Source organism: Schistocerca cancellata, chromosome 5 (genome assembly GCF_023864275.1).
Source record: "Schistocerca cancellata isolate TAMUIC-IGC-003103 chromosome 5, iqSchCanc2.1, whole genome shotgun sequence".
Classification (NCBI taxonomy): Eukaryota; Metazoa; Arthropoda; class Insecta; order Orthoptera; family Acrididae; genus Schistocerca; species Schistocerca cancellata.
This window is the reverse complement of record NC_064630.1, coordinates 675493224-675518905: the sequence shown is the minus strand read 5'-3', so window position 1 is coordinate 675518905 and position 25682 is coordinate 675493224. Positions and strand designations below refer to the sequence as shown.

At 42.2% G+C, this 25682-nt stretch overlaps 1 protein-coding gene across 1 annotated transcript in view; it reads right to left on the bottom strand.

The window, feature by feature from the left end:
* The window catches only part of LOC126188758 (nephrin-like), a 645061-nt gene that overhangs the window by 261463 nt on the left and 357916 nt on the right, over nt 1-25682 (bottom strand). The window contains exon 7 of the mRNA XM_049930368.1: nt 24029-24180. Coding sequence (XP_049786325.1) covers nt 24029-24180 — 152 coding nt within the window. The remainder of the gene's footprint in view (nt 1-24028; nt 24181-25682) is intronic.

The window sequence follows — 25682 nt, the reverse complement described above, 5'->3', positions numbered from 1 at the left end:
ATCTAGCACCATTTGACACTGTCAAACGCTTCTCCCAGGTTGTCAAATCCTAAGAATGTGTCTTGATTTTTCCTCAGTCTCCTTTCCGTTAACAACCGCAACGTCAGAACTGACTCTCTGGTGCCTTTACATTCCACAAAGACTAAGTGATCGTCACCAAACACAAACTCGTCTGTGTAATATACTTGTCAGCAAATTCAGTCCTTGAGGTGTTAAAATGACAGTGCGAAAACTCTCGGAATAAGCGGCTGTTGCAGTCTTCGGAATTGTGTGGATGATATTTTTCCGAAAGTCAGGTGGTAGTCGCTACTCTCCTACATTCTCCATGCAAACGCGAAAAGTCGTTTTGTTGTCACTTCCCCGAATGTTTTTAGGGAGTTTGATGGAATGTAATCTATCCCTTCTGCCTTGTTTAGTTTTAAGTTGTAAGCAGCTCTTTTAAATGCTACTTCTAACACTGAATAACCTAGCTCATCCACATCGACTCCTGTTTCTTCTTCTATTACATCTTCAGACATGTCCTCCCACTCTTTCAGGCCTTTAGTGTACTATCTCCGTCTATTGGTTCTCTCCTCTATATTTAACAGTGGTATTCCATTGCGCTCTTAATGTTATCGCTCTTGCTTTTAGTTTCAGCGAAGATTGTTTTCGACTTTGCTATATGCTGAGTCAATCCTTCCTACAATCATTTCGTTTTCGACTTCTTCACATTTTCCGTTAAGCCATTTCACTTTAGCTATCCTGAACTTCCTATGTATTTCATTCCTAAGTGACTTGTGTTTCAATATTTCTGCATTTTCCTGAATACTTTCGTACTTCCCTCTTTCATCGATCGGCTGAACAGTTTTCATTGTACCAGCGGTATTGTGTGTATTGTGTATTAAACCAGGGACCTAGAAACGACGGAGAGGCTTCGTCTCGCAATAGTACTCAGGGCTTCATAACCCCACAACAGACCACAGCATTCCACCCACCCCACCGCCGCCTCAGACCGAACTCATACCAGACGAGTGTATATCAAATGTTTGCGTGGTAGACTAACTAAGGTGTACACAAACGTGGAGACAATGTCTGCGCAACAATCGCCGGCATAGTGTAACTGAGTCGGAATAGGGGGAACCAGCCTGCATTCATCGAATCAGATGGAAAACCGCATTGAAAACCATCCATAGGCGGGCCGGCACACCAGACCTCGACACTAATCCGCCGGGTGGATTCGCGCTGCTGACCCACCCGCCTTCCCGCTCGGGAAGCAGCGCGTTAGACCGCGTGGCCAGCCGGGCGGGCACTGGCGGTCTGCTTTAATACTACTGTTATTACCCTATTCAAAGATTACTATTGCTCATCAATTGCACTGCTAGCTGAGCTATTCGGCATCGGAGTATCTACAGTCGCAGAGAACTCTTTGCCTCTTCATTCCTTAGTCCGTTCGTATTTCACTTCTTTGATCATTGATTCTTCCTCACTAGTTGTTGAACTTCAGCCCACTCTTCAACACTACTAAATTGTGACCTGAATCTATCTCTGACCCTGTGTACACTTTATAATCGAATATCGGATTTCGGAATCTCCGCGTGGCCATAATGCAATCTAACTGAAGTCTTCCTGTGTCTCCACCTCTCGTTATTGTTGAACTTAGTATTCACTATTACTAGTTGAAAATCTTTCCCTTTCTCATTCCTTGTACCAAGCCAATATTATCCCATAACCCTTTATTCTACCCCTTCTGTTACATATGCATTCCAACCCTCTATGACAAGTAGATTTTCATCTTCCCAGTTACGTGCTGAATTACCCGATCAGTATGCTCATATACTTTTTGTATCTATAGTTCACTGTCGATTCTAATGAGAATCACCCTATCACTGAACTGTTCACAGTAGCTCACACGCTGCCCTACCTTCATATTCATAATGAACGCTACTCCCGTTTTATCATTTTCTGCTATTGCTGATATTACCCTGTACTCATCCGATCGGAAATCCTTGTCTTTCTTCCATTACGCATCATAGACTCCCACTCTGTCTCGACTGAGCCTTAGCATATCTCTTTTTAGATTTTCTACCTTCCCTACCGCTTTCAAGCTTCTGACATTCCACACCTCAACTCGTAGAAAGCTATCCTTTCGTTGGTTAATGAATCTTTTTCTCATGGTCCGAATGGGTTCCTACTCCGAAATCTCTTTCCAATGGAGAGATCATCACGACACTTTTCAATTACAGGCCTCATGCCCTGTGGAAACACGTTATGTGTCTTTAATACTGTGGTTTTGAATACCTTCTGCATCCTCATGCCGTTGACCATTGCTGATTCTTCTGCCTTTATGGGCAGTATCCCACCTCAAGGGCAACAGAGTGCCCAGAGCCGCTATCCGCTCCTCCACCCTTTTTGGCACGGCCGTTCACTGAGTGAGGAATGATTTGTTATTCTAGAAGTTTTCGGCTGATAGTTTTTATTCAAAAATTAAGCAGTGGTGGGTTCGAACTGTGGCCGAGTGCTCTCTGATTACTGATCAAAGGCGGTACCCCTGACCTGTATACAGAAAAACACACATACAGAGGAACAGAAAGGAAGTAATGAAAATGTATTGTGGATGTTGGCTTCACTTAATCGCTTACAGAAAAAATGACGCACTAGACACCATAAATAGAAGTTTAATTAATGTTAAGTTAGGAGATTACAGTGACTCTAAACGAAGAAGGATGGCTTTCATGTGGGTTTCCGCATGTGGAGAAACTGTATGTTGTACTATAACTTTCCATTTTGATACAAAATATATCCATGTACTATTTTAAATCTAAAAACCAATATGCGAAAACGAAGTATCATCTAGTATTCCACGGCACCCACTAACGATATAATGTTAAAAAGACGAAGCCCTTCTTCTTCTATGTGAAGCAATCAGAAATTTATTTTTAATTAACTGTTACAATTTACGTTAATTTTTATGGACTGCATTGTTAATAAAATACAATTTATGTATCATTTAATTGGCTCATCTCTCTACATAAAAACAAATATCCTGTCTGATTCACTGGCTCAACATCACTCACGTCAAACCGCTAATTACAGCAACCTGATATTTGTCTTGAACTGTAGGTATCGTTAAAGTAGGTATTTTCGAAATTCCACCCCTAAAGGGGTGATATTGGGGATGAAAAGTTTTTTGAAGCTAGAACAATGAAACTTCGTATATGATTTATCTGTAAGAAACAGAAGAAATCGTTATTCAACATTTGTGGAAATGAAACACGTAAGGACGTGAAATACAGGGTGAACTTTTTGAAAATAATTCATAGTTAAAGAACTATTAAAGCATTTTTAAATTAAAAATTGAAATTAACTTCTGGGTTAGAAGTAAAAAATTCGTGTTCCGCTGTTTTTGGAGAAGTTAACCTCCTAAGCGGGTGAACTAAGGGACGAAACGTTGAATCCATAAAAATTTGCATTTGGCTTCTCGATTGGAAATGAAAAAAAGTTCCAAAATTTTTGGAAATTCAACCACCAAGAGAATGAAATGGGGATGGAAGTTTGCATGGAAATATTTCATACCTCTTTCATAGTTTTTGGGAATACAGCCACTAAGGGGAGTGAGGGGATGGGGAAATGAGGGGGAAAAAGAGGATGAAAATTTTTATGAGATTATTTTATTATATTGAAACACAGAGGGTATTGTGGTCAAAATACAGGCGTCGTTGAAGCGATTCTTCCAAAATCCATCAATAAGGGAGTGAAATAGAGGTGAAAGGTTTTTTGATAATGTGCCAGTATTAAGGTTATTTTGAAGTCAAAACTACGAAAACTGGTATTTATTCTCTTGGTGAGGATTAAGAAACTACGTGTTTGAGAGTTTTTGGAAATAAATCCCGTGTTAAGGTAAAACAGCGGGTGAAAGTTTCTTGGATCATAACTTATTAAGGAACTGCTTGCGCATTTTTAAAATAAAACTTGGTGTTTGAGTTGTCGTTTGGAAATATAAGATACGTGTTTCATGCTTTCTGGGTATTCAATCCCTAAGAGGGTCAAAAAGGAAATGAAACGTTTTATGAAAATATTTGATTATGGAAGCAGAATGATTTCTTGGTCAGAAATGCATTCGGAAAAGACCATGCTTCTATGACTCATTAGTATGAAAAGTTTCGAAAGTGTGGCAATTGGTGAACTAAATGATAGAAAGCTACTGAACAGTTACCACCAGAATTCGTCTTTGTTAGAAATTCCTACAAAAAATTTTTCACTACATTAATTTTTCAGCAGGAATAATATTGGTTTATATAACTATTCTTGTTGTAATTACGAAGCAGACTGATCACCACTGGTGACTCTCCAGGAATATCCGTTTGAGATGAGAGAATTCTGTGTTGCGTGTAATTCTGATGTTAATAAGTACAGAACTAATTAACAGATTTTCTTATTCATTTTTTAAATTCAGTACATGATGTTCAATTATACCCGTTGGAACATTTTAGTTACGCGAAGATTGGCAGCCATATAAACGGTCATTAACTGTTTTATGGCGTTTAAATTTACACTCGTGAGTGGGCGGGAAAACTACACCAAATCGATTATAGAAAAACAAAAAGAAGTACGAAATCTGTGCAGGCCATACATCCTACGCGAGTGATGCAGTAGGCGCTTAGTTAGTATGGTATAAAACGGAGTAGCTGAATGATATACAAACATTTTCGGAATTTGATGATGTTTTACGAACTCCTGCATCTCGGCACAACTGACTTCAAACTCACAGTCAGTGTTACGCCTCGTAAGATTTCATATCCCTGAAATAACTGCAGACGTTTTTGTAATGTGAGTAGCACAGTATCTTCTAAATGATAATTCCACTTAATTGAAAAAAATTTTGGTGTTCGGAATGTTGCGACTGTCGGTTTACAGACTACACATGAGCTTTGTGAAGAGTTTTATTCTGTGACATCGAGAAGCATGTTATGTGCAATCATTATTTTTGCTTAGAATATTCAATAATAGAAAAAAACTTCCAGTGACTGTTATTTAATGTATTTACGGCGCCACTGGCTTGATCTTCGCAGTAATTGGCTTTGTTGCTGTGGTGGCCCCTTGTTCTAACGAAATGAATCAGGTTTCTAACTCGAGGTAAAATCTGTAGACTGAAATATTTACATAGCCTGACTCGGGTGAGCCGCCGCTATTAGAGAACCAGTCAACCAGCATAAAAATTGTGAAAGGTCCTAGAACAAGATTCTGTCTGAATAATGTTTCGCACTCAGTGCGTAGCTCAACTCCGAGGAATACTACCTGACAAAATGTAGCATTAACGACTGTTTCACAAGTGCGATGATGCAAGGCACCAATAATATGTATAGTATGCGACACCTTGCATATTGTCCATCATGCAACCACAATATTGGCTACTAGTGGGAACAGGGCGCGAGACAGGTGGTATCCAGTGGCGAGGACAGTATAAGGCTACAGCACATAGCTGAACTGTTAGTCGACTAGTCACTCATAACATCGTATAAGTGCTAGTGGTGTTGGTACAAAGCTGAGCAATGGAGACGATAAACAAAGTAAACATAGCGTTATAACTACTGCAACAATTGCAGCAGTTGACATTTCGTCAGGAATGAACCTAAGGAATTTTACAGAGTGAGAGAGAACTGGCATATGAAGCATTAGCATTTCTGCAAGGCGAGTCAGTGGAATATCTGGTGACGTATACGTTCGACTGTGCGCACAATCTACATCAAGTGTACAATGATGATGGTACGTGCTGAACAAGTGAAAGGGATTTTAAAATAGGTGTCGAGTTATGTTGTTCGTTAACCTTGTCGGACAGACATAAATAAATCGCTTCTCCAGTGAAACACAGTAAACGAAAGTCGTTGTCAAAGGTGCGGGTTTTAAACTTAATCTCGTACATAGTAAATAAAAAGAGAAAAAAGAACATATTTCGAATAAGTCCGCAGCAACATGACCGTGGAGAGCTTCAGAAAAACCGTGGATATTCAAGGGAGGACAAGGAGCAGTTGTTACAAAAACTGGTGTTTGCGCGTTTCATGTATGTTTGATAAAATAAACAAAATGGATGATAGTGACCTACTATATTATGGAAATAAGATTGAGCACGACATAGATTACAGTGGTTTCAAGGGAAGTAATGAAAGGCTGTGTAACTTCAAACAGTGCTACAGAATTAGAAAACCTAAGATGACGAAATTTCAAACAAAGAGTCAACTCGACCAGGCACAGCAAACTGCGGAATCAGCCCGATAATTTGTAGATAAAATAAAATCCTTTCCCATCGTTCAGTAACGAGTTTGTCTTCAATTCCCACCAGTTTGGATTTGAAGAAGAAAGGCATACGAAAGAAACACTAGAAATTGGAGAAACCAATAGAGCTGCATCAACATCGACTAAAATTAATGCCTTAACGCAGTCGTATATAATTATGCTGACTGTGAATCTGGATGGCAAATTTCCTGGAAATTTATTTATTTTGGTGAGAGGACTTTGAAGGGCTTTGCCACCTGCGATTCTTTATTGTGTGTGTTATCATGCAGGGGCTTTAAGGATTATTCACTTCATAGCAAGCAAGAGTGGCAAAATGGACATAACAGAACTATAGCTATGATATGAGCGCTGTTTTTGGCCAAAAGTTGGTCAAAACAGCTTGCTTTTGCTTGATTTCTGATCTGCGTATAAAAAGCGTACTCATTTAGAGCAAACTATTCCTTCTGAAATGTATGTGACATTGCAGTTCATACCACCTGGAAGCAATAGACAAATTCAGCCTCTGGATGTTTATTTTCACCATGCCTATAAAACATATTATAGAACCATCTGCAGCTACGCCTTCAATTGTAGCCAGTTTCACAATAAGCTACACGACAGACCATTTCGCATTCGCTTGCATGCAATCGCTCTCCATCAGTTCTCGTCACCCCGTTACGCCAATGTGAAACGGTATACATTCTTCGAGAGTGGATACCCAACTAGAGGTCCTGCATGGTTTTTACCTCCCAAGGAGTTCGCCTTCGAGCTTAATGGTGCAAATCTGACTTCACTGTGGCGCACCATTTTTCATTCAGTGTTCATGGTGAAAGCTGATGGTGTGTTTTGATCATTTCTTGAATGTCGGCGATGTCCATATAGTGAAGTGTAAACATACATGCCATTGAAGGTTCATCTCTGCACCTTACGGGTAATCGTTTTCTGCCGCGTTCCTTGTGTACATGGTGAGTCATTAGCAGGTAATATTTACCTTGTAGTAATTGTTAACACAAAACTTTAAAATATACCTCCCTAAAGAGTGAAGTGTGAAATAATGAAAATCAAATTTCTGTTGCCCCTGGAAACCGACAAAGAAGAAATCATGTATTGGGACAGCGCACTATGAATCGGATTAGTCATTTAGTAGTATGAATCCCTAATCTCAATCGCTATCGCCCCCCTCCCCCATTATTCGGGTTCAGAATGCGATATGAAAAATAGCTTTTTTTAGAAAAGTTATTAAAAGAAATTATCGCCACATGCCACCGTTCTCCCATCACCAACCACCAGTCTGAAGTTTATACTTTCCTGGAGAGGAAACGTATCAGCGTTGGCTGTTGCAACAGTTTGCAACGAACTGGGGACCTTTTTCACTCTGAAACTGGGACAACAACTTCAAAACACCCCAAGTGAGTTCTTGGACTATCCGTCACCGTTAGCAAAGCGACTCGAAACTACAGAACGAAGACTGCATTCAGCGTCGCCATCCATTCAACATCCAATGAGGGTAAAGGGCCTCCATTAGTCCATTCAATCCATTACAGCCTCCAGCTATCTGCACACATGTTGATGATAAACGTTTTTTAATATCATCCAGTCACCTTTTATTAGATCATCATCTTCGTCGCTAGCATGGTATTCACCATAAATTTTATTGAGCCGTCTCCCAAAGAATCATTAGGTGCATTACAGAACCGCTTCCATTTCATTTTCATTATGCTCGCAATTACGTTTTCCATTCCAGTTCTTCCTGATAAGTGATCAATTTGTTTGCTTCTTTCTTGTCGTATTATTGACATGCACATCTCCTTGGATCGCTCAGCGTGCATCTGTTGATGAATAGGTGCTAATTATTCATCGACTAAGTCAAAGCTGGTAGTAACACACAAAATATTTCTCAGTCGTTATGTTCACCTCCTCTAAATACAAATATTGATTAACGTGTAGCGGCACAGGCATAACACAGGTAATGATGCTGAAAACCAAGCACTGGTCAACATCTGCGAGCTCAGCACTCGTACATCACATTCGAATTAGTTATTGTTTGGTGTACAGGTTGTGCAACGAACTTTCAAAACCTGTAAGAGTCGTCATGACCTCTCAATTGGCAAAAGATTCCCGACTTGGCCCTCAATTGGATCTCACGGTAGGGACTGCCAACGTGGAGGTCACCATGAGAAAAAGACTGAATAACCAATTAAAGGACGCTATAAAATCTGAAAAGGAAACAATAAGACTCAATATAGATATACTGGCGGTCACTAAAGTGAAAAGTGAGATAAGGATTTCTGGTCAGACGAATATAAGGTAGTATCAACATCGTGCAGCGGGGCGGGATTGGCGGATCTCATTTTGCAATTTATTTATTGATGTCCACCTACCTCAGTATAGCGTTCATTCACCACCCATTGCTGTGCATTCGTAGGTACTATGTAGACGATGAGGAAAGCAGCGTTGAAGAAAACCACCGTCCATACTTAAATTACAAAGTCCGTGTGACTCACGTAAGAAGATAAACCTGTAAATCTCTATTAATAACGGGCAAAATATGTGCTCCCTCCCTTCATTGATATTGTTTGTTTGTAGATACTGAGGCTTTATTACGGTCCTTTTCATTTATGGTGTCACCAAGCCCACATTTACGTTGGTAGTACATCTACTACTAATTCGTGCAGCTTATATCACAGTTAAGACAACCACAACTGTTCTACGTCCAACCCGAAATATTGCGAGATTCACTCAGACCATGCTCTGTTACAAAACGAATTCACATTCTGTCCTTTTCAGTGGATTCTTCGAAAAAAGATGCTCGCAAAAATGTTCTGTACATGTATACGGAACACACCACGCACAATATTCACGAAGGCCGATAGTTTCACTGGCGGTTTATTCTGCAACCAACATTCCAAAACCTCTCCTAACTTCACCGAAATGTCCGTAAGTGCGTCTGCTAGCACGGCGATATAGGCCGAGGGTGATTTAACCGTCAATTCTTCATCTTACACATAATTTTTTCGGACACATTTAACATGACCTTCTCGTCCGACAGCGAGTTCACGACTCCCTGAAAGCGGTCAATTTCGCGGGCAAACCGCTTTACGCCAATCGACATTCGCAGATGCATCTACGTCATTTCATATTGGAAAAATTCACAAATGTTCCACAAAACCAAACCAAACGAAAATTAAAAGAAAACTTTGCTTGAAATATACTTTAGAACTAAGTATCATCTTACTATCTACCTGGCTGCCTTAATACAAAAGCTAGCGCTCGTAGACATACGTCATCCACCAATTAGAGGGATTCACCGTTTTCATGACATCCTGATTACATAACACTTTCTAGTTACGGATGGTGCAGTACATTATAAAGCACATTTACTCCCATCTACTCCCACCTAAACATAAAATATAAATATCAACTTTTACACTGTTATTTCCATGACGAAAGCAAAATTATTACACGTTTAGAATCAAAATTCCTTAAAAATATGGACTCGCATTCGGGAGGACGACGGTTCAATCCCGTCTCCAGCCATCCTGATTTAGGTTTTCCGTGATTTCCCTAAATCGTTTCAGGCAAATGCCGGGATGGTTCCTTTGAAAGGGCATGGCCGATTTCCTTCCCAATCCTTCCCTAACCCGAGCTTGCGCTCCGTCTCGAATGACCTCGTTGCCGAAGGGACGTTAAACACTACCCACCACCACCACCACCTTAAAAATTACTTGTGCGCACTGAGAGTGCTGTTATTGTTTTCAGACTACAAAGAAACTTAAACTATCATGATTCCTATCTGAATTTGCTTTACTAAGTGTCGGTTAAGTATGTTAGTAGGTTTTTTTTTTATATTTCCAAAACTATTAAAGTTATGAACATGAACATTTTACATACTGTTCTTCTAAATTCCTATACCAAATTTGAATACAAAAAGATCTTATTTATTATAGTTATTTAGTTTCTTAGGTGAGATGAGTAAGTGACCTTAGCACGCTCCACACAGAGCAGTTATCACGGTCCGCACACCGTGACAGATGGCATTACAACGCCAGCTGCCGACTACACAACGGCCTGGGCTGGAGGCTTCATTGCCGGCCTCCAATACAGCTTGACCTAATGGAATAGAACTTACTGCAAAACTCTGCAGCCGTGTAAATAGCTGCGATGTTAGAAGCGGCAGAAAATAGTATAGAGGGATTAGGATTCGTTATTAATAGGAAACTGTAGCAGTGGGGGAGTCACTGTGAACAGGGTTGTTCTCATCAGAAATAACAACAAACCAACAGCGACAACATTAGTTCAGGTGTATATTCCAATGTCACAAGTAGAAGATGAAGGGACATAGAAAGTATATGAGGATATTCAACTAGTATCCAGTACGCAAAGGGAGATGAAAATCTAATCGTCATGGCGGATCTGTATCTGGTTGTAGGGAAAGGAGAGCAGGGGTTACAGCATAATATGGGCTCAGTACTAATAATGAGAGAGGAGAAAAACTGAGTTCTGCAATAAATTTCAGCTGGTAACAACCAATATTCTGTTCAAGAATCATACGAAAAGCAAGTGTACTTGGAAAAGGCTGGGCGATATTTTCAAATGGCTCTAAGCACTATGGGACTTAACAACTGAGGTCATGAGTCCCCTAGACATAGAACTACGTAAACCTAACTAACCTAAGGACATCACACACATCCATGCCCGACGCAGGATTCGAACCTGCGACCCTAGCAACAGCGCGTTTTCGGACTGAAGCGCCTAGAACCGCTCGACCACAGAAGCCGGCTGGTCGATAGGGGAAGTATCTGAGTTACATTACTTCATCGTCAGTTAGAGATTCCGAAATCAGATATTGGATTTTAAGTCGTACCCAGATGCAGATATAAACCCATTTCATAACTTAGTAGTGATGAAGAGTAGGCTGAAGTATAAGAGACAACTCAGGAAGTATCAATGTGAAATGAAGTGGGATAAGGAAAGTCTAAGGACTGAAAGTGTGAGCTAGGAGTTCTCTGAAGCTATAGACACTGCGATAAAGAATAGCTCTCCAGGCAGATCCGCTGAAGCGGAATGGACATCTCTAAAAACGGAAATCACGTAAGTTCGGAAGGAAAAACATACATTCAAGGAAGGAATCTGTGAAGAAGCCATGTGTAAAAGAATAAGTACCTCCGCTGAAGGACGAAAAAAGGGAGTACAGATATATTTATGGAAACTCAGGAATACAGAAATCCAAGATATTTCTGAAAGAAAAAATAGGAAATGTAAGGAAGGTAAAAGAAAATAGCTGCATGAAAAATGTGAAAAATCGAATAGGAAATGATTGTTGGAAAAACTTACTCAGTTTACAGGAAAGTCTAAACAACCTTAGGTGAATTTAAAAGCGAGAGTGGTATCATTAAGTGTGCAACGGTAATGCCACTGCTAAAAGTAGAGGAGAGAGAGCGGATGCATGGAAAGACTACGTTGACGGCCTTTGTGAAGGAGAGCACTTGTTATATAACGTCATGTGAGAAACAGGAGGCAACAGGGAAGAAACAGGGCATCCAGTATTAGAATCAGAATTTAAAAGAGCTTTGGACAACTTAATATCAAATAAGTCAGAAGACACAGACAATATTCCATCGAGATTTCTAAAATCATTGAGAAGTGTATAAAAAACGACTATTCATGGTGGTGTGTAAAATGTATAAGACTGGCGATATGCCATCAGACATTCGGAGGAACATCATCCACACATTTCTGAACATAGCGAGAGGCGAAAAGTGGGATAGTAATCACCCAATCATCTTAACAGCTCATTTATTCAAGTTGCTGACAAGAATAATACACAGAAGAATGGAAAAGAAAATTGAGATTCTGTTAGAAGATGATCAGTTTGGCTTTAGGGAAGGCAGAGGCACCAGAGAACAATTCTGAATTTACATTTTGTGGTGCAACGTATGTACGGACAATATGAGATGGTAATTTTTAATTACAGATGAAACAAAGACGATTAAAACAAACTTTATTGATAGTCTACAATTACGTTTTATAAAGATATCATTAAGAAATAATTTAAATGAACATTTCTTATCATCTCTTATCTTCTACACGTATTGCGTGCTCTCGCGTGAACTGCAAGTTATATAGTGTTTGTTTTAATATCTCATGACCATTTTTTTTATATTTTACTGAAATATAATTCAAGAAGTCAAATATTGTGTTCTTGAATTGTTTGAATACCAGAATATTCAGTAACGGAATAGAAGAAAACAAGATAGAAAAGTCCGATTGCCCTCCATTAGAATTGCTTATGGCACAAAAATCATGAGTATGATCTGATAGTAAATCGAAGTAAGTCTAAAGCAATGAAAAGTATCAGAGACGAGAACAGCCACAAGCTAATCATCAGTATTGGAGATCACTGGCACCCAATATCCGTTTCAGGCTGTCTGTGGCAGCAAGGATGGGGCCGAAGAGGCTGAACAAGATGCGTGTTGTGAACTTTATTTTAACAGAACACACTAAGTTATATTCACTAAACATCTCTTGGGAAAAAACCTACAGTGGTACTGACTACTAAGAAACAGAATAATTTACAATCAGGAAACTATACCCGTCAGGCTAATAACAAACAGCTAATGTATAATAATAAAAATTATAGCAGTACAATAAAAGAGCCAAAATTCTTTCTCGAAAGAAAGTAAGATTTACAATCTAAAGTAGAAGCATACTCCGCAAATAAGCTTCATTTGTGAAAATAACTATACCTCCAGATAGGAAAGGTGCGCAAGGCTCACAAGAAAAATATCCAGGCACAATTGTTGTTAACAATTACGTCCAGAATGGTACAAAGGGTCAGTGAGAACCTTCATCACATTAACGGATCTAAAATATCCTCTGTTTGGCCAGTTTAAAAACACACATTACATACAAAGAATAAGATTAATAACGATTCACTTGGCCTAGACATACTTGCATAAACACCTTTAACTAAATAAATCTAGTAATTACTCAATTGGTAAATTGGGCCTTTAACACTTCCACAATTTATATGAGCTAAAAATAAAAATAAAATAAAAGGAGAGTTCGAGTAGGCACGGAATGATTAAGACATAAACAAACACGTCCACGTGTTATACAACCTTGCCTTGGCAAGGCGTAGTGGACTCGGAGGCATGAAGTGATGCAGAACCACCTGCTCCCGGCTGGCCGTTCGTTCGAGCGCGGACTTTGCTCCGCATCTGGACACTGCGCCTGCTCTATCAGCCAGGCATATTTCAGCCAATTCCCACCAAAAGGAACACAAATTGTTGCCTAATCAACAGAAGAGTACGGAATTTAATCCAGCAATTGTGCCAGGAGTCTGCTATACACCGAACGCCACGCACGACAGTAAAAATTAAAGAAGTACAAATTTCAACCTAATCAACACAGGAGTACGGAATTTAATCCAGCAATTGTGCCAAGAGTCTCTATAGACCCAACGCAACGCACGACAGTAAACATTAAAGAGACACAAATTGCAGCCTAATCAACACAGGAGTACGGAATTTAATAAAGCAATTGTGCCAGGCGTCTGCTATAGACCGAACGCCACGCACGACAGTCAAACTACAACAAGAAAAACAAGTACATAATTTTTCTATAAGTTAATGGAGTGAAATCGCAGGCCGGTGTGGCCGAGAGGTTCTAGGCGCTTCAGTCTGGAACCGGGCGACCGCTACGGTCGGAGGTTCGAATCCTGCCTCGGACATGGATGTGTGTGATGTCCTCAGGTTAGTTAGGTTTAAGTAGTTCTAAATTCTAGGGGATTGATGACCTCACATGTTAAGTCCCACAGTGCTCAGAACCATTTTTTGGAGTCAAATCAGTGAAACTTGTAAGGCGGCGAATATCTAAACACAGTTCCGAGTACGGTTATCGAACAAGAAGCTCGACTGCCAACCACAAATTCTACCACACTCGCACCACGTGGGCGAGGGGTAATCAAGTTACTGCCATACAGTGCCGAACAGCAGACAGTGCATATCCCTTTGAATAGCAATACAATCACGTGTAATGTACTAGTAACAATCGCAAAATATAGTATTCACTGGAGAAAAAAAAATGTACCGTGAAACTTGGTAGCGCAAACACTCAATAACACAATAAATTAAAGTGTGTTCTCCAATAATAGTACATTCAGGGTGTGGCACATGAAATGAACCCACTTAATTTATAATACGCGCCGCCACAATTCCGACGCCTTACAGCAGCCAGCTAGGAAGTTGAGACCGAACTTCGTAATTAACACTCAGATTGGAGAATTAAAGAAACAAGTTCAGTAAGTTTATAGGAGTGCAGGCGAAACTATTCTGCCAAGAGACAGAAGCAGGATCAATAAACACAAGTATGATACGGAACCGGACGTGAACCTCGAATAAACGACCATAAAACTACCGAGCTAAATAGTCAAAATACTGGTACAGGAAATGGAAATTACAGTTGAGGCTACTGCCGATGCCCGATTCGCTTGCATGCTTTAAACGAAATAGGAAGCTCACGAAACATACCCGTGCAACGGTAGAGAAAGAACAGCTTGGAGCCGATCGTCCGCTGAAGCACACAACATTCTCCTTCCCTCAGCACACGCCATACACGTCCTAAGGTCTGCAGCCAACCGCAACTGGGGTAATAATGGTTCGCAATGCAGGAACCCCCCTGAGTGTCTCTTCACGGTACCGCTGCAACACTCAGAGCCTGTGACAGTTAACTGCCGGCACATCACTCACTTCGCCGTCAGTTTCCAGCTCAGCCACCTCACTCGGAGCGAACTGTTTCACCTTACCGGTCTCACCGTCTCTGATCTCGCACCTCCAATCTCCACACGAACCACGACCTCCCAAGGCAAAGATGTTCTACTAGAGACCGTGGTACGACCTATCGATCTCTCAAGTAGATGAAGTTAAGGAATTTTGCTACCTATGTAACAAAATAACCCAAGTTTGACGGGGCAAGGGGGACGTAAAAAGCAGACTAGCACTGGAGAAAGGGGCATTCCTGGCCAAGATAAATACACTAGAATCAGACATAGGTCTTAATTCGAAGAAGAAATTTCTGAGAACGTACGTTTTCAGCACAGCACTATATGGAAGTGTCGTACCAGCCGCCGCACAGCAGCCGTCAACTCGGCGCGGCGTGCTACAATACACGCGGCACATAGCGAGTACCGCTGGCGCCGCACACGATGTGAACAACTGGCGTAAGTGAAGGCGTCGTCGTGGGGTTAGCGGCAGCGTACACACCACTATCGATACGGATTACCCTGGCGGCGCTGCCCTTGCCAACAGAGTGAGCAACGGTATAAGGAAGCCATCTACCAACACTCCGATTGGCCGGACATTCGGATTTAAGCGAGCTCCCTGAGCCCGTTTAACCAGTTCAATCTTCGCCGATGACTGTGTTACTATCCGGCTGCTGGATTCACGACGAACGAACCGTACTGTGGCCTCCCTGGCTGGAAACTTGCGACACATCGGTATCGACGAATTTCTTTACTCTGCTAACCTCTTCATCCCAGAGTAGCACTTGCAACCTACGTCCTCAATTATTTGCTTGACGTATTCCAATCTCTGTCTTCCTCTATAGTTTTTGCCCTCTACAGCTCCCTCTAGTACCATGGAAGTCATTCCCTCATGTCTTAGCAGATGTCCTATCATCCTGTCCCTTCTCCTTATCAGTGTTTTCCACATATTCCTTTCCTCTCCGATTCTGCGTAGAGCCTCCTCATTCCTTACCTTATCAGTCCACCTAATTTTCAACATTCGTCTATAGCACCACATCTCAAATGCTTCGATTCTATTCTGTTCCGGTTTTCCCACAGTCCATGTTTCACTACCATACAATGCTGTACTCCAGACGTACATCCTCAGAAATTTCTTCCTCAAATTAAGGCCGGTATTTGATATTAGTAGACTTCTCTTGGCCAGAAATGCCTTTTTTGCCATAGCGAGTCTGCTTTTGATGTCCTCCTTGCTCCGTCCGTCATTGGTTATTTTACTGCCTAGGTAGCAGAATTCCTTAACTTCATTGACTTCGTGACCATCAATCCTGATGTTAAGTTTCTCGCTGTTCTCATTTCTACTACTTCTCATTACCTTCGTCTTTCTCAAATTTACTCTCAAACCATACTGTGTACTCATTAGACTGTTCATTCCGTTCAGCAGATCATTTAATTCTTCTTCACTATCACTCAGGATAGCAATGTCATCAGCGAATCGTATCATTGATATCCTTTCACCCTGTATTTTAATTCAACTCCTGAACCTTTCTTTTATTTCCATAATTGCTTCCTCGATGTACAGATTGAAGAGTTGGGGCGAAAGGCTACACCCTTGTTTTACACTCTTCTTAATACGAGCATTTCGTTCTTCATCGTCCACTCTTATTATTCCCTCTTGGTTGTTGTACATATTGTATATGACCCGTCTCTCCCTATAGCTTACCCCAACTTTTTTAAGAATCTCGAACAGCTTGCATCATTTTAAATTGTCGAACGCTTTTTCCAGGTCGACAAATCCTATGAAAGTGTCTTGATTTTTCTTTAGCCTTGCTTCCATTATTAGCCGTAACGTCAGAATTGCCTCTCTCGTCCCTTTACTTTTCCTAAAGCCAAACTGATCGTCACCTAGCGCATTCTCAATTTTCTTTTCCATTCTTCTGTATATTATTCTTGTAAGCAGCATCGATGCATGAGCTGTTAAGCTGATTGTGCGATGATTCTCGCACTTGTCAACTCTTGCCATCTTCGGAATTGTGTGAATGATGCTTTTCCGAAAGTCAGATGGTATACCGCCAGACTCATATATTCTACACTTCTACACACCAACGTGAATAGTCGTTTTGTTGCCACTTCCCCCAATGATTTTAGAAATTCTGATGGAATGTTATCTATCCCTTCTGCCTCTTTTAAATTCCGATTCTAATAATGGATCCCCTGTCTCTTTTAAATCGACTCCTGTTTCTTCTTCTATCACATCAGACAAATCTTCACCCTCATAGAGGCTTTCAATGTATTCTTTCCACCTATCTGCTCTCTCGTCTGCATTTAACAGTGGAATTCCCGTTGCACTCTTAATGTTACCACGGTTGCTTTTAATGTCACCAAAGGTTGTTTTGACTTTCCTGTATGCTGAGTCTGTCCTTCCGACAATCATATCTTTTTCGATGTCTTCACATTTTTCCTGCAGGCATTTCGTCTTAGCTTCCCTGCACTTCCTATTTATTTCATTCCTCAGCGACTTGTATTTCTGTATTCCTTATTTTCCCGGATCATGTTTGTACTTCCTCCTTTCATCAGTCAATTGAAGTATTTCTCCTGTTACCCATGGTCTCTTCGCAGCTACCTTCTTTGTACCTATGTCTTCCTTCCCAACATCTGTGATGACCCTTTTTAGAGATGTCCATTCCTCTTCAACTGTACTGCCTACTGCGCTATTCCTTATTGCTATATCTATAGGGTTAGAGAACTTCAAACGTATCTCGTTCTTCCTTAGTACTTCCGTATCCCACTTCTTTGCGTATTGATTCATCCTGACTAATGTCTTGAACTTCAGCCTACTCTTCATCACTACTGTTTTGTCATCTGAGTCTATATCTGCTCCTGGGTACGCCTTACAATCCAGTATCAGATTTCGGAATCTCTGTCTGACCATGATGTAACCTAATTGAAATCTTCCCGTATCTCCCGGCCTTTTCCAAGTATACCTCCTCCTCATGTGATTCTTGAACAGGGTATTCGCTATTACTAGCTGAAACTTGTTACAGAACTCAATTACTCTTTCTCCTCTTTCATTCCTTGTCCCAAGCCCATATTCTCCTGTAAGCTTTTCTTCTACTCCTTCCCCTACAACTGCATTCCCGTCGCCCATGACTATTAGATTTTCGTCCCCCTTTACATACTGCATTACCCTTTCAATATCCTCATACACTTTCTCTATCTGTTCATCTTCAGCTTGCGACGTCGGCATGTATACCTGAACTATCGTTGTCGGTGTTGGTCTGCTGTCGATTCTGATTAGAACAACCCGGTCACTGAACTGTTCACAGTAACACACCCTCTGCCCTACCTTCCTATTCATAACGAATCCTACACCTGTTATACCATTTTGTGCTGCTGTTGATATTACCCGATACTCATCTGACCAGAAATCCTTGTCTTCCTTCCACTTCACTTCACTGACCCCTACTATATCTAGATTGAGCCTTTGCATTTCCCTTTTCAGATGTTCTAGTTTCCCTATCACGTTCAAGCATCTGATATTCCACGCCCCGACTCGTAGAACGTTATCCTTTCGTTGAATATTCAATCTTTTTCTCATGGTAACCTCCCCCTTGGCAGTCCCCTCCCGGAGATCCGAATGGGGGACTATTCCGGAATCTTTTGCCAATGGAGAGATCATCATGACACTTCTTCAATTACAGGCCACATGTCCTGTGGATACACGTTACGTGTCTTTAATGCAGTGGTTTCCATTGCCTTCTGCATTCTCATGTCGTTGATCATTGCTGATTATTTCGCGTTTAGGGGCAATTTCCCACCCCTAGGACAAGAGAGTGCCCTGAACCTCTATCCGCTCCTCCGCCCTCTTTTGACAAGGCCGTTGCCAGAATGGGGCTGACTTCTTATGCCGGAAATCTTCGGCCGCCAATGCTGATTATTTATCAAAATTCAGGCAGTTTCGGGACCGAACACGTTTTGATTATGAATCAAAGACGCTACCCCTAGACCACGGGTCTCTACTAGTGACTCCGATTTCTCCTTGGCGCTACAGCCAGCGAAGTGTTGTGTAGTCGAACTTAAGTTTTGTTTTGAGTGACAGAAGGTCAAATAAATTTGGTTATCACGGAATATTTGTTGTGTTATAGTGCGGACATAACAGGTAGTTATATAGAAACTGTGGGGATAACCAGAACAGGAGAGAATTGAAGAATTTCAGATGTCATACTAGGGAAGAATTTTGGAAATTATTTGGACTGATAAGGTAATTAATGAGGGTCTTTGCAGAATAGGCAATAGAAGGAACATAATGGAAACAATGACAGGAAGAAGGGACAGGATGATACGAAATTTTTTAAGACATCGAATAATACCTCCAATGGTACTAGACGGAATTGTAAAGTTTAAAAACTGTAGAGAAAGACAAAGATTTAAATACATCCATCAAATAATTGAGGACGTAGTGACAGCGGCTAAATGGCTCTGAGCACTGTGGGACTCAACATCTGAGGTCATCAGTCCCCTAGAACTTGGAACTACTTAAACCTAACCTAACCTGGGACATCACACACATCCGTGCCCGAGGCAGGATTAGAACCTGCGACCGTAGCGGTCGCGCGTTTCCAGAGTGAAGCGCCTAGAACTGCTCGGCCACACCGGCCGACGACAGCGGCTACTCTGAGACGAAAACGTTGGCGCAGGAGAGGCATTCGTGGGGAACCGCGTCAAACCAGTCACAAGACGGTTGATTTAAAAATAGAAAGTGGGGTCTCAATCCAGCACCGCTTCTGCAAGTGGCACTGTAGGTTTCAGGTACACACAACGGTACCACATGCAGCAAGACTCCATACGTTGCGCCATTGAATCCAAGAGGACCTGGATATGTTGCTGGGAACATTTGCAGGTACATCCGCAAACCATCGACAGTGGTTGCAGGAGGAACAAAACAATTTGCCGACGTATTACAATCCAGATATGTGTCATGATCTTCTCAGACGAACGTGCAAACCAGGGAAGTGTCGGTACCTGCATTTCTTCGAAGAAGTTTTTCACGTCTCTGTCGCATGTGGTCCACTGCTCAGCCGAAATCGGGCATGTGCAATTGCCTGCAGGAGGATTGTAGTCACGGGCTGTAAAACGTCCATGACATAGCGGCTGCTATTCAGATTGGCCTTATTACCTAGGAGGCGAGGTCGCATATAATGGACAGTGGCGCCCCTACGCATCGTATCCAATGTTTTCTCGCTGTGCCGGTCGGCGATGCAATCTGCAAATCTGCATTCGCTACTGTAGCGTCTAATACGTTTGCGACTATGACTATAGTATAAATTTAAGCAGAACTTGTCCGAAAACAGTATATTTTGACACTCGGAACCCTAGTGATTGAGTACATCCGCCCACTGCAGTCTGAAACGCAGGCGGTTTCTTGTGAATGGAAGTCTAAACAATCGCTTGCGTGCCACAAGACCAGTCTTACAAGGGAACTTCCCCATTGCACCCCCCTCAGATTTAGTTATAAGTTGGCAGAGTGGATAGGCCTTGAAGAACTGAACACAGATCAATCGAGAAAACAGGAAGAAGTTATGTGGAACTATGAAAAAAATAAGCAAAATACACAAACTGAGTAGTCCATGTGAGATAAGCAACTTCAAGGAGTATTTGAGCGCAGGAGCGCCGTGGTCCCGTGGTTAGCGTGAGCAGCTGTGAAACGAGAGGTTCTTGGTTCAAGTCTTCTCTCGACTGAAAATTTTAATTTTTTGTTTTCAGACAATTATATCTGTCCGTCTGTCCGTCCGATGCGATCACTTTCTTGGGAGTGATAATCACATCCACAAGAAAACCTAAATCGGGCAAGGTAGAAGAATCTTTTTATCCATTCGCCAAGTGTACAAGTTAGGTGGGTCGCCAACATATTACTGTCATATGACGCACATGCCGTCACCAGTATAGTATAGAATATATCAGACGTGTTTTCCTGTGGAGGAATCGGTTGACCTATTAACTTGCGATCAAATGTTTTCGGTTCCCATTGGAGGGGCGCGTCCTTTCGTCTACTAATTGCAAAACTCAGACACTAAACTTATTACAGTGAACAGAGACGTCAATGAACGAACGGACAGATCATAACTTTGCGAAAATAAAGGAAGTAAATTTCTCACTCGAGGGGGGACTTGAACCAAGGACCTCTGGTTCCACACGCTAACCACGGGACCACGGCGCTCCTGAACTTCCGTCCTCCATGTTGTTGCCTATGTTGAGCAAGGACTACTCAGTTTGTACATTTTGCTTATTATTTCGTAGTTCCACACAACTTCTTCCTGTTTTCTCGATTGATCTGTGTTCAGTTTTTCAAGGCCTATCCACTGTTCCAAATTATAACTTAATCTGAGGGGGTGGGTGATGGGGAGGTTCCCTTGTTAGTACGTCTTAAGTCATTTGAATGCTCCAAAATCGAATAAACACTGTGGTCAGACTTTTCCTGCCTTTACGTCCATTGAGACAAGGTGACGATCACGCAGCTGTGTGGTCCACTACCTGCTCATGGCAGTGTATGACAGTCTCCCCTCCACCGGTTACATACACATACTACTGTCGTGGTTCCACGCCATGTGTAAACCGCAGTGTCCAGGTAGAACAAATACGATTCCCAGATACTAATCATTCTGTATACCCGCCAGGGTAGCCGAAAGCGCTAATACGCTGCTTCCTGGACTCAGGTAGACGCATCAGCCCCGAATCGAATCCGCCCAGTGGATTAACGACGAAGCCCGATTTGCCGCCAGCCTGGGTGTGGTTTGTAAGGTGGTTTTTAGGTGCTCTTTAGGTGGTTTTCCACATCCCGCTGGGCGAATACCGGGCTGGTTTCCACGTTCCGCCTGTTACACGACTCACAGACGTTTGAACACGGTCGCACTATTTCATGACTTACACTAGATGCAAACAGCTGTTGTACACTACTACTTCCGTCCCGAGGGTTTGGGGTGGCGGCATGAAGGGCATCTGGCCACCCTCTGTCACTAACACTACCAAATCCGCCATAACAAGGCCGACCCCGCGTTGGAGTTGGACAAGGCCCAAAGAAAGAAAGAAAGAAAGAAAAAGAAAGAAAGAAAATACTAACCATTCTGCCTGTTCGAACTCACTAACATGCTGGTATTGCGCCCTTTGACGTAGATGGAGCACGCTGGCACATGCTTTCACGTTTCCACTTTGTCTGGCAGTTCGATGGCGACTGAGTGTGCCGTAACACTTACCTGCCCGGTCACAGAGAAGAGGGTGCTGTTTGGTCTACATTAACACTACTTTCCTGCGGTCTTATACATTTATTATACCAGATGACTATAATATTCTGAGTGTTCCAGTGCAGGCTGTATACATAGCAGGACGCTGAAACATCGCGGATATGTTCATTGTTGGTTGTGCTTGCACAGTATGCTGAAAAAATATAGATCCACTGTCTGCCACCAGGTGAAAATATGGCGCTCTTAGCAGTCAGGATGTGGGTATAGTAAGAGGGTAATAATGATCGAACATATGATAACGGTGGATCTGATACGTTTATTACGACACGGTCACAGGTTACAACACGTGCTCAGTATGGTCTCCCGACTCAGCAACAATCTGCATCTATAACGTGGCATGGTCTACAGTTGATCAGAGTATATCCAGTGTAAGCAAAGTGATGTGTCATGGTATGCCATCCTTCAGGTGAAGAAGATTCCCGATATATCCGTGATAGATGTGGTCTTTCAGATACCCCCCAACAAGCAGAAGTTACATGGAGCTAATCATTCAGTCGGTGCACCTCGAACGTCTCACATTTTGAAACTGCCTAGATATGATGTGGTCGTTACCGAAGGTTTCTTGATGCAAAGTGACATGTGGTATCACACCTTGTTGCATGAAAATAGTGGTAAGGACACAGTTACGTTGTTGCGAAGCTGGAATCACGTGTTGGACAAGGAGGTCCTTCACACGTGCAGATGTTACTGAGCATGTAACAGGCGCATGACGTTTCATCTTCTCGAAGAAAAATGAGCTTTTGGAAAAAACACACAGTCACAAATGCTGAGTGCGTTCGATCTTTCTGCACAAGGTTAGTGGAGTAGAACACCATATATAGGAAGTAGGTCTGTGCATTCACTGTACTGCGCAGAGTAAGGCGTGCCTCGTCGATCGACAGAATTTTCCCCAACCACGTGTCATCCATTTCCATACCCGTGAAAGAAGGGCTATTTAGGTTACTTTGGTGGTTCGTTTGGTACATATTTTGAATCTTGCGGAGTGACCAGCGTAAAAAGGAGTGCAAAACCTCTTCAACTGTTGACCAGGAAAAAGACAGTTCCCACAACACCACCTAACTCACATGATTCTTCAAATTTCTGTGTCATATTCTTCATCCCATTTATTGAGAAGAGGCTTCTTTCACTGGTACTCCCGTAAGGCAACGCTGCTGTTGTTGCCAAACTGGTAAATCAACTTCATCAGCAGGGCACAGAGTTTCTTGTGCGCAGACATTGAATATCGTACATAAAACTTCAACATTGTGAAAGCTTATGTTAACAGTCACGTCAGAAGCTAAATCAACATCTGTCGCCAAGTGATAAACAGCTTACAGATGTCAAAACAGGGAACATTTCACATCCTGACTGTTGACAGCGCCACATTTTCAGCTGGTGGCTGGAAGTGGAATTATCTTTTCAACACACTACGTTAGTGGATCAATTAATGAATATACCTACGATGTTTCAGCATCCTGCAGCGTATACAGCCCGCAGTACATCATTCAGAACACCATCAGTTTGAATATAACCAGCCAGTAGTTCCACTATTCTACACATTGTCCTGTTTTGGAGTGATTCAGACCATTCGTTTTGCGTGTTCCAGTTTTCACAGACCGTAGTGTTGTTAACGAGTGCAGTAAATGTCTGCATGTATGTGTTCTGTTACCTGTGCTTAAAGTGAACATCATTGTAACAGTGATCTACCGCCGAATAAATGTATTACGGCTACTACTAGTACTTCTGCGTCAGCAGCACTCACCGACTCGGCGGCCCCCTGCAGCATGGTGCTGTCCAGCCACCAGGAGATGCGGGCGGGCGGCCGCGACCCCACGGAGCGGCAGGTGAGCTCGTAGCTGCGGCCGGCCGACAGCGGCTGCTCGCTGCTCAGGATGCTCGCCGACAGCGGCCTGACTGCAACACCACGCGTGCCGCGTACAGGCACCGTACCCACACTCCACCGGCACCGTGCGCGACGCAGAAAGGACGCCCGCGTCACATTTCCCGATGGTTTAGCACAACAATCGATACTAAAAATTTTTGGACAGATCTTTAATGCAGTGTGTCATTGAAACTGCATATTTTCGTAATAAGCCGGTACACACTACAAACAAACAAACAAACGCACTCACACACACACACACACACACACACACACACACACACACGCACGCACATTAAAGAGAGAGAAAGAGACAAAAACCACGCACCTCGAAGAAGTTATCCGAATGTGACGGAAATCAATAGATATCATATGCATGCACAGACAAACAAATCATTACAATCTCAGAAAAAAATCTGAACAATTATACAGAACAAAGAGTTCCATAGAGTGGGAAAGTCAATAACACCTTGGTGCATCTCTGGCTCTCATGCAAGCAATTATTCCAATTACAAAACGATCTAGTGAGAATTTCTGTATGGAGCGAAAAGTGCCAATTATCACTAAACAAAGAAAAGTGCGAGTTCATCCACATGGGTACTAAAAGAAATCCGATTAATTTTTGGTATACGATAAATCGCACAAATGTAAGGGCTGTTTTTTCGACCAAATACCTAGGAATTACAATGACGAGCAACTTAAATGGGAAAGACCACATAGATAATATTGTGGGGAAGACGAAACTAAGACTGCGCTTTGTTGGCAGATCACTTAGAAGATGCGACAAACCCACTATAGAGACAGCCTACATTACTCTTGTCCGTTCTCTGCTGGAATATTGCTGCGCGGTATGGGATCCGTACCGCCAGCCGCGGTGGCCGTGCGGTTCTAGGCGCTGCAGTCCAGAACCGCGGGACTGCTACGGTCGTAGGTTCGAATCCTGCCTCGGGCATGGATGTGTGTGATGTCCTTAAGTTAGTTAGGTTTAAGTAGTTCTAAGTTCTAGGGGACTGATGACCTAAGATGTTAGGTCCCTTAGCGCTCAGAGCCATTTGAACCAGCCATTTGGGATCCTTACCAGGTAGTATTGACGGAGGACATCGAAAAAGTGCAAAGAAGGGCAGCTCGTTTCGTGTTATAGCGCAATAGGGGTGAGAGTTACACTGATTTGATACGCGAGTTGGGCTGGCAGCCACTGAAACAAAGGCGGTTTTTTTTGTGGCGAGATCTATATACGAATTTTCAATCACCAACTTTCTCTTCCAAATGCGAAAATATTTTGTTGACACCCACCAACGTAGGGAGAAATGATCATCATAATAAAATAAGAGATAATCAGAGCACGAACGGAAACAGATAGGTGTTCCTTTTTCCCACGCGCCAATCGAGATTGGAATGGTAGAGAAATAGTATGAAAATGGTTCGATGAACCGTCTGCCAGGCTCTTAAGTGTGAATTGCAGAGGAACCATGTACATGTAGATGTAGATTCGGTTTGACACTGACTGACTGAATTGTTAGATGTCCACCTGATA